This window comes from Oncorhynchus clarkii, chromosome 23, assembly GCF_045791955.1.
Source record: "Oncorhynchus clarkii lewisi isolate Uvic-CL-2024 chromosome 23, UVic_Ocla_1.0, whole genome shotgun sequence".
NCBI classification, from domain to species: domain Eukaryota; kingdom Metazoa; phylum Chordata; class Actinopteri; order Salmoniformes; family Salmonidae; genus Oncorhynchus; species Oncorhynchus clarkii.
In genome coordinates this window covers 25284136-25299216 of record NC_092169.1, presented here as the reverse complement: position 1 = coordinate 25299216, position 15081 = coordinate 25284136, and the positions used below count along the sequence as shown (strand labels likewise).

Here is a 15081-nt window from a genome sequence, read left to right as displayed (position 1 = left end):
CACCTTCCCTGTGGCCGACATGGTTGCTGTATGGACAGTGTAGAGGACATGGACGTCTCGTTTGTCATGCCACTTTACTGCCATCTGTTGACCGTTCTCCTTGAACTCCACCTCCCCTCTCTGCATCTTCCTGCATCCGAATGCCAGCATCCCCTTCCTGTTTGACCTGACTGTGCCACAGGCCCCTGTGCTGTTGGAGAGCAGATGCTGGAAGAGTGTGGGACTGCTGTACCAATTGTCCACATACAAAGTGTGTCCCTTGCCGAGATGAGGAGCCAGCATGGTCATTACCACAGACCCGGACACCCCAAGACCCTTATAATGTTGGATGTCAGTGGTGGACCCTGTGTAAGTTATAATGTCCTGGACAAATCCTGTCTTCACATCACACATGACAACGAACTTGACCCCAAACCTGTGCCTTTTGAAGGGAATATATTGACGGAACACCAGCCTACCTTTCCATAACATCAGGGACTCATCAATGCATAGATCCTTGTATAGGCACAAAGAACCGATCAAATGCTGATGTCAGGCTGGTAAGAACATTTCTTAGTTTATATAACCGGTCGATACTTCTGTGAATGTCTGAACAGTGCATCCAAAAATAAACTGCTCACATTCTGGACATAACTTTGTACGGTCTGTGTTTACGCTAAATGTTTCTGAAAAAACTGTGGCCAGCTCAAATGCATTTTGTTGCATCAATCAAAACTGGCCGTTCTAAATAAGTGTTCTCAATAAGCGTTCTAATCACACCGGTTTGATCGTATGCTACAGGGACCACTGTAGAATGATCACACCCATGTGTTGGTACGTGTGAAAAGGTTAAATCTCCATCTTGTGTAACACGTGTTGGTCCGCTAGGGACCTGTTACAATTTTATAAGTTCTAACCAATAACCTAGACTGTTTGTGTATGTGTATCTTATATTATTGTTTATCTTGATAGTAAATAAATAATCAACTCAATTGGTGTGGTCAGAATTATTTAGTGAGACCCGGGTTTGGCAAATTTACGAATTATGCAATGTTAAGAATGAGACTGGTCAGGAAATGTATTAATTAGTGACTGCCATGAAATCGATATTCTGATATTCTTTGAGTTAATTTGGGAAACGGTAACTCATTAAACAAACTTTCCCCATGGTGCCCCAGGTTACTGAGTTAATGGTTTCCTGATTAATTTAATCACGTAATTATAAACATAGTTAATTATTCGATGAATAGCAGTCGTCACATTAATGATACCAACGTCATGACACAGGTCCGCCGTAGGCAGACCTGGCTCTCAAGAGAAGACAGGCTATGTGCACACTGCCCACAAAATGAGGTAGAAACTGAGCTGCACTTCCTAACCTACCAAATGTATGACCATAATAGAAACACATATTTCACTCAGATTACACAGATCCACAAAGAATTCGAAAACAAACCCAATTTTCTACTGGGTGAAATACGACAGTGTGCCATCACAGCAGCAATATTTGTGAGCTGTTGCCACAAGAAAAGGGCAACCAGTGAACAACAAACACCATTGTAAATACAACACATATTTATGTTTATTTATTTTCCATTTTGTACTTCAACTATTTGCACATCGTTACAACACTGTATATAGACACAATATGACACTTGAAATGTCTTTATTCTTTTGGAACTTCTGTGAGTGTGAGGTTTACTGTTAATTTTTATTGTTTATTTCACTTTTGTTTATTATTTACTTCACTTGCTTTGGCAATGTTAACATATGTTTCCCATGCTAATAAATCCCTTGAATTGAATTGAGAGAGAGAGAGAGGGAGAGGGAGAGAGGAGGAGGAGGGAGAGATAGAGTGGCACCTGGATAAACAGGGGAGTCAATAGCGTGAGCCCTGTGTTCCAGTTCATTTGGCCCAAGCGGAGAGGAGGGTAAACCCGCTTGCTCTCTTACCCGTCTCTCTCCTCTTTCATTCCTCCCCTTCTCTTCCCCAAAGCTCTTCAAAAGTCTAGCGCAGCCTTAGGAATCTAATGTTGCATTCAAACATAACAAACACACACGCGGCACACCATCCAGGCAGATCGCTCAAGAGTGACTTCAAAATTGTCAAAAAGTCTTGAGGACGTTGGAAAATCCCTTCAAAACCAGCCATTGGGGCAACAGTGAGCAGTATTACCATCAAGTTTGCTCAAGTATTGTGGACGGGGGACATGGATGGGCGTAATCCAATGACCCTGGATCAGGTTGTGTGCTCGATCCCAGTTTATTTTATTTTTGTTTTAATGCTATCCCGAACCTTAACACTTATCTTAACCATTCGGAATGAGTGCCTAAACGTTATGTTTTAACCCCATCCGAAACGCTCATGCACACATGCACAAGTGACTGCAAACACACTGACAAATGCAAACACACACACACACAATGGTGTATTTAAGAAAAAAATACTTCAATGTACTATATGTTGTTTTTTGGGGGGTTTATGTACTTTACTTTACTATTTATATTTTTGACAACTTTTACTTCATTACATTCCTAAGGAAAATAATGTACTTTTTACTTTTTACTCCTAAAGTACTTGTTATATTTTAAATTCTTAGCAGGACAGAAAATGGTCCATCAACACACTTATCAAGAGAACATCCCTGGTCATCCCTAATGCCTCTGATCTGGCGGACTCACAAAACACAAATGCTTTGTTTGTAAATGATATTTGAGTGTTGGAGAGTGCCCATGGCTATCCGTAAGTTAAAAAAAAACAAGATAACACACAAACAAACACACACACACACACACACACACACACACACACACACACACACACACACACACACACACACACACACACACACAGTCAGTAGAAACACAGCTGTTGGTTCAGTTGAACAGAGGGACATGGACATGCCATCACCAAACGCTCAGTCTAGAGGACACAGTGAGATAGAGGTACTGTTCCCCTTTATAGGTCAGCATTTCCCATCCATCTCTTCATGTTACTGTGAGGCTGAACCAAGGTTGACCAGAAGCTAAAGGTAAAGGTGAAAGTACTCCAAAGGAATGTAGATTGTGATGCGACACTTACTCTCCCTAGCGCTGTCTGCAGGTAGCATATGCCATCTTTCTCTCCAGGTCCCCCCATACTGAGGCTGAATGAAGCTTGACCAAAAGGTAAAGGCAAAACAGAAGTACAAATGGTAGAGGTAGTGTCCAAAGGGCCACTGCTTCTAGTCTAGGAAGTCCCCCCTAGCAGCCACGAGGACAGATGACTTCACCTAGAATGAATCTTATTAAGGGAATTTGTAACCCCTAAACTGTGTTGACAATGGCAAGTTTCCATTCTATCACATCATCTCTGTTTCTTGAGCAGGTATGTGTGAATCACCCTATTTTTTCCACTGAGCTGTTTATTGGTTCATGCACTAACAAAAGATCCTGTTTACAGTTTGCAGTTGGTTGAGTCAGATAGTACCTTCTTGCATCATAGACCAGGAATGGGACACTCTGGTCCCGTGGCTTCCTGTTTTTTTCCTCTCCCTGGCACTTCATTGGTACATTAATGTCACTGATTGGTCAGGGAGGCCATACACCTGGTTTTCCAGATAAGTGCCCATCCCTGATCTAGCCGAAAAGGTGATTGAATGTTATATGCTGGTCATTGTCTAATTGTGTATGCTGCTGCTTTGGCTAAGTTTCTTCAGTAAAAGATAAAAGAACTTCACCTGAGATGATCCTGAAAGCAAACAATCCTCTCATTCCATAGATTATGATCTGTTCATACCAACATTCCATAGAACACAGAACATGGGAATTGTGACAGTATCATTATCGCTCCAGCAGATATCCAGTGAGATTCCGGTCTTGAACATTTTTTAATATCCCTCACTGATTCCCTTTGTTTATTGAAATTCCAGACCTCTGTCTTATCCCATTACCTTGTCTCACTAAGAAGAAATATACAATACCTGTTTAGGCTATTGTTGGTGTGTTTTATCAACACACTTATCAAGAGAACATCCCTGGTTATCTCTACAGCCTCTGATCTGGCGGACTCACTAAACACAAATGCTTCATTTATAAATGATGTCTTAGTGTTGGAGTGTGCCACTGGCTATCCATGAATTTAAAAAATATGAAATTGTACCACCTGGTTTGCTTAATATAAGGAATTTGAAACAAATCGTACATGTACTTTTGATGCTTAAGTATATTTAAAACCAAATACTGTTTATTATCTACCCATAGTCACTTTACCCCTACCTACATGTACCAATTACCTCGACTAACCTGTATCCCCGCACATTGACTCGGTACCGGTTATTGTTATGTCATCTTATTGTGTTATTTTTTATTTTACTTTCGTTTATTTAGCAAATATTTACTCTATTATTGAACGGCATTGCTGGTAAGTAATCATTTCACGGTAAGGTCTATCTATACCTGTTGTATTCGCCGCATGTGACAAATACAATTTGTCTTGATTTGAACCCGCAATCAGACTGAATCCCGACCTTAGTCACACAATGTGACTGTTTCCTTTTTGTACTCTCATGGCTATACATTAAAATGCTAACATTGGGAACAGAGTGTCAGAACCTAACTTGAGTTTCATCAGTACTAAATATACATATCTCTGATTGACATCTGTGATTCATATTGAAAGTGTGAGTTACAGTACATGCAGGAATCTCAGGTTAGGATTCATCCTATAATGAGATGGATTTTACTTTTTAAATCACATTGCACATGGCTCTTTTATATAATAATGACACTTTTATTTGACATTGGAGACACGATAAGGAATGCAATTAACTTGAAAACAGGTTGAACATCATAATTTATACATCATCATCATAATTTATTTACAGTAAGGAGGCAATGCAACATTTGGTGGAAAGCCTGGTTTGAGGTACCGGGAGCATCATTTTACATCAGTGTTCTTCAGTGCTTGTCCTGGGGATCTATATGTTGTGCAGGATTTTGTTCCAGCACAACGTTAACATTCCAGATTCATCTGATCAACTGAGTTTGAATCAGGTACAGTATGTATGTGCTGGGACGGAAGAAAAGTCTTGCGGAACCCTAGAAGCAGGATTGAAGAACACTGTTTGGCATTGAAGGCTTGGGTATGACTGTGTGATATGTGTTTAGATATGTATTTGTTATGCAATATGTTTTCATGAAAAGCATCTATCAAGAATCATCCAATGCTAATGTCAAAAATATGATGAAGATCATGTCCTTTGTGTATCAAATAAAGCAGACATTACCTTTCTTCCATCATGGGAAACCCAAAGCAGGGTCCTCTGTAGCTCAGTCGGTAAAGCATGGCGCTTGTAACGCCAGGGTAGTGGGTTTGATTCCTGGGACCACCCATATGTAAAATGTATGCATGCATGACTAATTCGCTTTGAATAAAAGTGTCTGCTAAATGGCATATATTATGTTCAGTAGGCACGAAATAAACATTTTGGAACAGAGTGAAATGCAGAGGTATTAATATATGGAAACGTTATTCTATGGTGTGTACTTTTGAACATGACCCAGATATGTACCGGTGCATTCTAGAGGGAATAGTGTGCGATATATAGACGCAGACACACTGAAGTCCAAGGCTAGTCCAGCTGATGAGGTGGTGTGAAGGACTCTGCAGTTCGTTGTTAACTCCTTAACTCACAGCAGCATGCTCCCAGTGTGTGTGCGTGTAATTATACAGTTCAGAGGGGGCTGGGAGCTAAGTGTTGACAAACAGAAGTCCATGACAAGTCCATGAACAAGTGAAGAAAGGAGGAAGAGAAGTCAATGATTTGTTATGTATGAGAGGAGTAAAGAGAATAAGAAATGTTCATGGAGAGCTCGTTTTGAGAGTGAAGAGAGGGAGTGAGTTCTATGATCCATTTGTTTCAGGACGAGTGAAAAGATGGTAGATGCTTCCATGAGCAGTTCATTTTCCAGAGGAATGAAGGTAGAGAAGAGACTTTCATGTTCAGTTTGTTTTCGAGAGTCACTGTACACTCCCCCAGAGAGAGGGAGGAGAGCGAAGGAGGGAAGGTTCCAGAGTGAAGTGGAGAGGAAGTGTGTAGCAGCTACAGTAGTCCGGTTTGCAGATGGGAGGAGAGGAGAGGCAGCAGAGAGAGAGAAAGAAGCCAGAGAGAGAAGCCGGCCCATCTTCGGACCCCCAAGGAGCGTGTCCCCCCAAAGTAAGCTACCTGAGCTGCAGAGAGGCACAATGAAGACAGAAAGATTAATAACAACCATAGATTAACTCACAGTGCAAAGCCAGTGCAAACAGTAAGTCATGCAGGTACAGGGATGCAGAGAAGAGAAAAGTAGTTTGGAAAATGTTACAATCACTCGTTGGAAGGACTGTAGCCTCAAAAAACCTATTTCGCTTGGGCAGCTATATCTATTGTATATCGTAGCACATTCTAGCCTGGTCCCAGGTCTGTTAGTGCTGTGTAGCCACTTTTTATGGTCAAACATGGCATGGCATTTACAAGAGATGGCAAGACAGCACAAACATATCTAGGACCAGGGTAAGCCCACTCACCCACGCAGGCCGATCCATCATCGTTGGGTTCAAAGCCCTGGTTGCACCTCTTATTGGCACGACACTTGTGGCTGCCATAGGTGTTAGTGCATACAGGACGGTCAATGGGACACACAGAGGGGAACTGGGTGCACTCATCCTTATCTGGAGGGAGGGGGGAGGGAAAGAATGGGATGTGTAAAGGGGGAAGGGAGGAGAGTGGGAGGAGAGGGAGAGAGAAGGAAGGTAGCGGGAGAAGACGCTTATTGCAGGGAAAGAGATGCAGGATAGCACATTGGCAAACAGGACAGGGATTGTTAAAGACATATAGTGGAGCTCAACCTACCTGTGCACCGGCCATTCTCATTCATAGCAAACCCTTGGCCACACTGCAAGAAAGGGATACACCTTCAATACTGTCTCGTTGAAAGCAAGAAACTGTATCATCTTATAACACAAGATCTTATGATAAGTACAGAATACAGTCACTGGATAATAATTATTAACAACCAGAGAGAGAGAGAGAGAGAGAGAGAGAGAGAGAGAGAGAGAGAGAGAGAGAGCAACTAAATTATGTGCGGGGTCAAACTTAGCCACTTGCTTTGAAGTCCCATTGTGTGGTTTGAGATCACCCCAATACACAACAGTGGACACAAATTTGACCCCAATAACTACCGGGAGATATACGTCAACAGCAACATTGGAAATATCCTCTGCATTATCATTAACAGCAGACTCGTACATTTCCTCAGCGAAAACAATCTACTGAGCAAATGTCAAATTGGCTTTGGGGTCAATTAGTTTGGGGTCACTTAGAAATGTTCTTGTTTTCAAAAGAAAGCTATTTTTTTGTCCATTAAAATAACATACAATTTATCAGAAATACAGTGTAGACACTGTTAATGTTGTAAATTACTATTGTAGTTGGAAACAGCAGATGTTTTATGGAATATCTACATAGGCATACAGAGGCCCATTATCAGCAACAATCACTCCTGTGTTCCAATGGCACGTTGTGTTAGCTAATCCAAGTTTATCATTTGAAAAAACCCAATTATTCATTAGAAAACCTTTTTGCAATTATGTTGGCAGAGCTTAAAACTGTTTTCCTGATTAAAGAAGCAATAAAACTGGCCTTCTTTAAACTAGTTGAGTATCTGGAGCATCAGCATTTGTGTCATGGCAGATTTCCTCCTCTTCGTCTGAAGAGGAGTAAGGATCGGACCAAGATGCGGCGTGGTAAGTGTTCGTCATTTTAATGGAAAAACTGAACACTACAAAACAACAAATTGCAAGAAACTGATGATCTCGTACAACACTGTGTGCTACTCCCTTCACAGAATAGCGCAAACTGGCTCGAATCAGAATAGAAAGAGTGGGAGGCCCCGGTGCACAACTGAGCATGAGGCCAATACATTAGAGTGTCTAGCTTGAGAAACAGACGCCTCACAAGTCCTCAACTGGCAGCTTCATTAAATAGTACCTGCAAAACACCAGCCTCAACATCAACAGTGAAGAGGCGACTCCGTAATGCGGACCTTCTAGACAGAGTCCCTCTGTCCAGTGTCTGTGTTCTTTTGCCCATCTTAATCTTTTATTTTTATTGGCCAGTCTGAGATACACTGCCTAGAAGGCCAGCATCCAGCATCCTGGAGTCGACTCTTCACTCTTGACTTTGAGACTGCTGTTTTGCGTGTACTATATGAGGTGGAAACTGAGCTGTACTTCCTAACCTCCTGTCAAATGTATGACCATATTATAGATACATATTTCCCTCAGATTACACAGATCCACAAAGGTGTTGAAAACAAATCCAATTTTGATTAACTCCCATATCTACTGGGTGAAACACCACAGTGTGCCATAACAGCAGCAAGATTTGTGACCTGGTGCCACAAGTGAAGAACCAGTGAACCAGTGAAGAACAAACACCATTGTAAATACATCCCATATTTATGTTTATTTATTTTCACTTTTGAACTTTAACCATTTGCATATCGTTACAACATTGTATATATACACATGATATGACATTTGTAATGTCGTTATTCTTTTGGAATCTCTGTGAGTGTAATGTTTATGGTTATTTGTATTGTTTATTTCACTTTGTTTATTATTTACTTCACTTGCTTTGGCAATGTTGGCATATGTTTCCCATGCCAATAAAGCCCTTGAATTGAATTGAATTGAGAGAGGGGGGCAGTGAGAGGGAGAAATAAACAGTGAAAGAGAGAGAGAGAGAGAAAGAGTGAGATAAAAAGATGGTCCTTACCTCTATCTCTATTTCAGGTGTGCCCTCCTCCTCATCTCTGGGATACCGGATCTCCAGGACAGAGTTGATCTCACTTGGTTCCAAAGGCCTGACTATTGACTTCCCATCTGGCCAGTACACCTCAACATTAGTGGCTATGTCTTTACCTGGAGAGACAGGTAAGAGAGACAGGTAACATCACCAAAACATCCTCATAATGTTCCATAACATTGTCAGAATGTTTACATAATGTTCCCGTAAAATCCACATAATGTTCCTTTAATGTTTCTATATCATGTCAGTACACACACACACACACACACACACACACACACACACACACACACACACACACACACACACACACACACACACACACACACACACACACACACACACACACACACACACACACACACACACACACACACACACACACACACACACACACACACTACTGCTAGTCTGAACCGGCAGAAGTTAACTGTCTTGGCTGGACTATGGGGATGAGGGGCTGGAGAGGGGTTTCTATCCAGGCCTTCCAGCTACTGCACCTGCACCTGCCTCTCCCTTCCACCTCCTCCCCCCTCACCTCCTCCCCTTTCTCTCTTTCTCTCCATCTCTCCCCCGGGCCTCCAATCAGAAGGGGTATTAAGGCAATGCTTTCCACATGGATCTGGCAATGCTTTCCACACACACACTCAGTCTGTGTGCACTCTGCGTGTGTTTGTTTCCTACGTGCATGTGTGTGTGTATGAGCGTACATCTATATGTACCTGCATGTGTGTGTGCATGAGCGTACATCTGTATGTGTCAGACCTACCGAGCCCAAAGTGTGCTACAGGCTCCATCTCACAGAGGTATCCGGAGCCCCCGTCGATGATGCGTGTGTGTGGACCACTTCTCTTAGTGTAGACCACTACCTTAGCCCCCCGGGCATACGCCCCGTACTGGGTACGAGGGATAACACGCAGCCATGAGTTAGTGGAGCCCTGAGACAAAGAGAAGGGGGGGGGCAGATTAAAGGAGATGTGTGTGGGATACAACATCTCGAATTAGAAAATATGGTGAGAGAACACACAACGAGAACACGTGGTCAGAGCACACACACAGTGGTACCTGGTTGACTCTGTAGATAGAGAGAGGCTGTGCAGCACTCTCTCCATGAGATATCAGCAGGTCCAGACGACCGTCTCCATCAAAGTCTGTCACTGCCGCCCCTGATAGACGACAACACATACACACATGCAAACACTTAGAACACACACATCGAACTAACGGATACAGGTCACTGAGAGGACACGAACAGACAACACAATAAGAATAATAAGAGAACACACATTGAGAAAAGAGGCTGATAAGGAGCTAGAATCAGAGCTGCCAAAGCTGATTAGTCAAGTTTACAATCTCAAACCACAGACATCTAGCACCATCCCATGGAGGAAGTAGGAATTACACTATATAATCGATGTGTGTTACACATTTACAGTGTAGAATAGGTTAATGATAAACAGTTCATCACAGTGTAAGCCTAATAGGTATTTCTACCCCCCATACACATACACCTGAACACTCCCCTGACCCCCAACCCTCACCTGTTCCTCGTCCTTCTGGCTCGGCTGCCTCCCCCACATTCAGCTCCTCAATCTGGGGGTCCCCATGTTCTCTCCTAGTTACCCTGCCATAGCAACCAGATATCTGTTAAACTCCCCATAATAACCCAGGCCCAGCTACCATCACTCAGGGTGCATTCTGTTGTTCCCCAAGTGGGACTCAAACTCACAACATTCTGCACAGCAAATGCCCCTCAAAGCCAACCGCCTTAGTCAAAAAAGCAAGACACAAGTCCAGCGATCATCAACTTGATTCAGCCTTGGGCCAATTTGTTCTTGAGTGCATAGTTGGGGGGACGGAACAGAATGTCAAATCATTTGTTGATTGCAAATTGACCACAAGACGCCCAAACAGATATAATATTTCACACCTTGCTTATATTTGTATATGATCACTTGTCTATTATGCGTTGGAATACTTGGGAACATATTTCCAAAATTAAAATCACTTGGAGCTGATTTCCTGGTATTTTTACATACTTTTATGTCCAACAATAAAAAATATATATATATAATACAAAAATTATACTAATTTGTAGACTGCAAATTGACCGCAAGAAGCCCAAACAGATAAAATATTTGACTAAAACAATAATTTCAAACCTTGCTTGCATTTGTATACGATCATGTGTCTCTCTATTGGAATTAGGAATTAGAGATCTGACATTAACAAATGTTAGCTAAGATTTGAGGCTCAAATTTACATGGAAATTAAATTAGTTTAATTGCTTTTTGGAACTGATGATTCAACTGATATATTGCATGTGTGTGAGTGTATGTGTGTGCGTCTCCGTGTATGTGCGCGTGTACCTGAACAGTCTGTTGGATGACGACCCTCTGTAAGCAATGTTATTAAAGAACACCTCTAGTTCGTTGTCGTTGTCGAAGTCTGCAGCGATGACCGTACGCACCGGAGACGGCATGGAGAACTTCTGAGACGCTATGTCCTGGGGGAGGGAGACAATATGTTAACACACAGACACAGAGACACACACACACACACACACAGGAACACAGGCACGAACGCACATACGCATGCACGGCACGAGTTTGCATGCAAGCACACACACCTCCACACACAACAGGAACAGCAGGAGACCAATGTAACATTATGGGGATACTCACTATGTACACTCACTCCAGGTAGCTAACATCCCACTATGGCGACCTCATGGGGTTTAGGCAATGTTTCGTGTTGATATTACATACACACTGGGGGATATTCCTGTTCATAAAATTGTAATTCTGTAAATGTACCATCTGTTGAGTGGAAAAACTCTCAACCAAACCCAAATAGTGGGTCACTCCGTCCTGTCTGGAAGCATTTTTCATTCGTTTTCTTAAAAGGGTAATACATGTGCAATTGTGGGCGGCAGGGTAGCCTGGTGGTTGGAGTGTTGGACTAGTAACCGGAAGGTTGCAAGTTCAAATCCCCGAGCTGACAAGGTACAAATCTGCCGTTCTGCCCCTGAACAGGCAGTTAAACCCACTGTTCCTAGGCCGTCATTGAAAATAAGAATTTGTTCTTAACTGACTTGCTTAGTTAAATAAAGGTAAAATAAAAAAATGAAATGCAATGAAATGTGACTGCTGGACTCACTGTGAGTATGGATAAGCAAAGTGAGTAATTTGTAGTTGGTCTGCTGAGTAAGCTGGTGTAAAGCTGGGCTGTAACAAAAACCTGCACATCCTATCCAGGACCAGGCATAGTGTCAACTGTCAAAGTATTTGGGAGCCTCAAGCCCAAAATATTGTACTGTTCTACAACACTGGGGAGTCTTGATTTGTTGGTCAGGTGATTTAGTCCTGGGCTCATGGAGTGGAGGCTGTTAGAGCAGCAAAGGGGAGGACCAACTCCATATTTTGGAATGTAATGATCGACGGGCACTCACTGTGAGTATGGATAAGCAAAGTGAGTAATTTGTAGTTGGTCTGCTGAGTAAGCTGGTGTAACATACTTTTGGTATTGTAGTGTACATGTTCCTCTCCTCTTCCTCCTCTCTCACCTCTATCTCATCCCTCTCTCCTCTCCTTACAGTGTTTACTCCCTGTGTTAATTATATGGATCATAAAGCCTAAGGGGAGGGCGTAGAGGAGAGGGGATGAGGAAAGCGGGGAGGGAGGGGAGTGACCTTCTACTGTTTAGGTGAAGGAGAGGGGATGGCCAAGTGAGGGCAGGGAGGAGGGAGGTGAGGGGAGGAGGAGCGAGGAGAGAGAAAGAGGGAGAGAAGGAAAGGGAACGACGGAAGAGAAGAAAGGGGCAGAAAGTGACCTTCTGTTGTTTTGGTGAATGAGGGGATGGAATGGCCAAAGAAAAAAGGGAGAGGGGAGAGAGAGAAGTTGACGAGAGAAGAGAGGGAAGAGAAATTCAGAAAGGGTGAGATAGGGAAGGGGAGATAAAGAGAGGGGCAAAGGAGATGGAGTGAGGAACTCTATACTGGGAAAAAGTAGCCTGGCTGATGCTCATGACTCACAGTGCAGGGAGAGTTGTGACACACTGATCTAGAAAGGAGGCCTTGATTGGTTCTCTCAAATGTTTTGAGACCTCAACTTGTTTGGATTTGAAAATCCAACTGTTGTAATGGAAGGGGCGGCGCTCAGGGCTGTGCATAGTATGTGGGTATTTGAGCGAAATAGAAGGAGGAGAGCCAACCAGTAAAAAATACAGCCACCTTCATTATCGACGCATTGTGGCTACAACATCAATGAGCCATCCCAGAATGAAGCCAGCAGGACTTGGAGAGTTAGTTGTTAGCCAGATAAGGGAAGAGGACCAACTACTTTGTCAAATCTCAGATTTGTTCAATTCAAATCAACATGATAGTGATTTTCACTGAATCCCTGCTGACATTTCATATCAAGATGCCCCATTAGCTCACATCATGTCTTCTGAGATTTATTCTTAGTTACGGTTGGTGGGGCTGGGAGACATACTGCTAAGATGAGTGTGTGTGCCTGTGTTTTTGCGTGCATGTGTGAGTGTGCAAGTGTGTGTGTGTGTGTGGTCGCTGCAGCCATAGAGTTAAAACAGTCCTAATCGGCACTTTCCCCTCTTCCCCCTGTCCATCCACTGTCCAGCCAAGCTGCTGCTTCAGCTCCTTTTATTCAGTAGATTACTGGAGTGACAAAACACCTGTCACGACTTCCGCCGAAGTCGGGATCCTCTCCTTGTTCGAGCTTTCTAGCCCTCGCCGCTCCATTTTAATATATCCATTTGTTTTGTCTTGTCCCATACACACCTGGTTTTCATTCCCTAATCATTCTACATGTATTTAGCCCTCTGTTTCCCATCATGTCTTTGTGTGTAATTGTTTGTTTGGTATTGTGGATTATTGTCGGGCGCTTTACTTTTGTCATGTTCCGTGTTTTTGGCACGTTATTGTTTTTATGTGCTGTGTATTTTGGAGCGGAATTAAAGTGCGCCTGTTCACTACATTCTGCTCTCCTGCATCTGACTTCGCCTCCCGTACACACCTTTGACAACACCTTAATTACCAATGCTAAAGGTCAACCCAGATACTGTGTGTGTGAGAGAGTTGAGGTTGTGACAGAAACTATGTGAGCTAATTATGGTATTATAGTCATTATGTCCTGAGATTACATATGGTCTTCGTTTGTGGAAGTCTCAGCTTTTCATATATATTTTTAAAAATATTTTATAGCTCAAACCATTCGGACTCTACAGACGTTATTGTAAAGAAATACCTGGGATCCACCCTTGTCTCACAAACCCCGCTCTAGTTCAGCCCCTGTTAACCACACAGACTCATGGTTGGTATCTACGGATGAAATAGACAAATCCAATGGTACAACCCAGAGGTCTGTAGGTCAAACACACAATGTTTAAAAAGGGGTTAAAAGTCCTACTGCACAAAAATATGAAAGCAACATGTAAAGTGTTAGTCCCATGTTTCATGAGCTAAAATAACAAATGTTGTGCACAAATTTATATAAATCCTGGTTAAGGAACGTTTCTCCCTGGCCAAGATAGTCCACCCACCTGACAGGTGTGGCATATTGTAACGAGTGCGCTGAGAGTCGGAAAGCAAATTCAGGGAGTGAGTGTTTTAATAAATAAAAGAAGCAATGATCACGAAACAAACAACGCACCGGCAAGAAAACAGAGTCAATAACACCTGAGGAAAGACCAAGGGGAGTGACAGATATAAGGAAGATAATCAAGGAGGTGATGGAGTCCAGGTGATGAGGTGCAGGTGCGCGAGACGATGGTTACAAGTGTGCGGGATAATCAGCAGCATGATGACCTAGAGGCTGGAGAGGGAGTATACGTGACAATACCCCCTCCCCGACGCGCAGTTCCAGCCGAGGGACGTCGTCAAAGGGGACGAACCCGGGGATCAGGAGCAGACCGATCACCCCTGCTGATGTGCGAGAACTTGTCACGTCAGCAGAGGCACGAGAACCTGTCGAATCAGCTGGGGCACGAGAACCTGACAGATCAGTTGAGGTAGGGGAGCCTGGCAATCCGGCAGAGGCATGAGAACCCGATGAGCCGGTGGAAGCAGGGGAGCCTGGCGATCCGGTGGAGGCAGAAAGCCTGACGAGCCGGATGAGGCAGGGAAGCCTAGCTATCTGGTCGAGGCATGAGCCTGTAGAAATAAAATAACACTCCCTGATGCTTCCCTTAGGTGAGGTGTTATTCTGTAACGAGTGCGCTGAGAGTCAGCAAGTTCAATGAGTGAGTGTTTTAA

General features: G+C 43.1%; 1 protein-coding gene across 1 annotated transcript in view; it reads right to left on the bottom strand.

The window, feature by feature from the left end:
• Positions 1–5811: 5811 nt before the first annotated feature.
• Positions 5812–15081, bottom strand: part of LOC139381628 (cartilage acidic protein 1b) — a 51542-nt gene continuing 42272 nt past the window's right edge. The window contains exons 7-14 of the mRNA XM_071125293.1: positions 11180–11316; positions 10352–10434; positions 9876–9976; positions 9580–9748; positions 8778–8923; positions 6852–6894; positions 6527–6670; positions 5812–6190 (exon numbers count right to left, since the gene is read on the bottom strand). Coding sequence (XP_070981394.1) covers positions 6063–6190; positions 6527–6670; positions 6852–6894; positions 8778–8923; positions 9580–9748; positions 9876–9976; positions 10352–10434; positions 11180–11316 — 951 coding nt within the window. The 3' untranslated portion in view covers positions 5812–6062. The remainder of the gene's footprint in view (positions 6191–6526; positions 6671–6851; positions 6895–8777; positions 8924–9579; positions 9749–9875; positions 9977–10351; positions 10435–11179; positions 11317–15081) is intronic.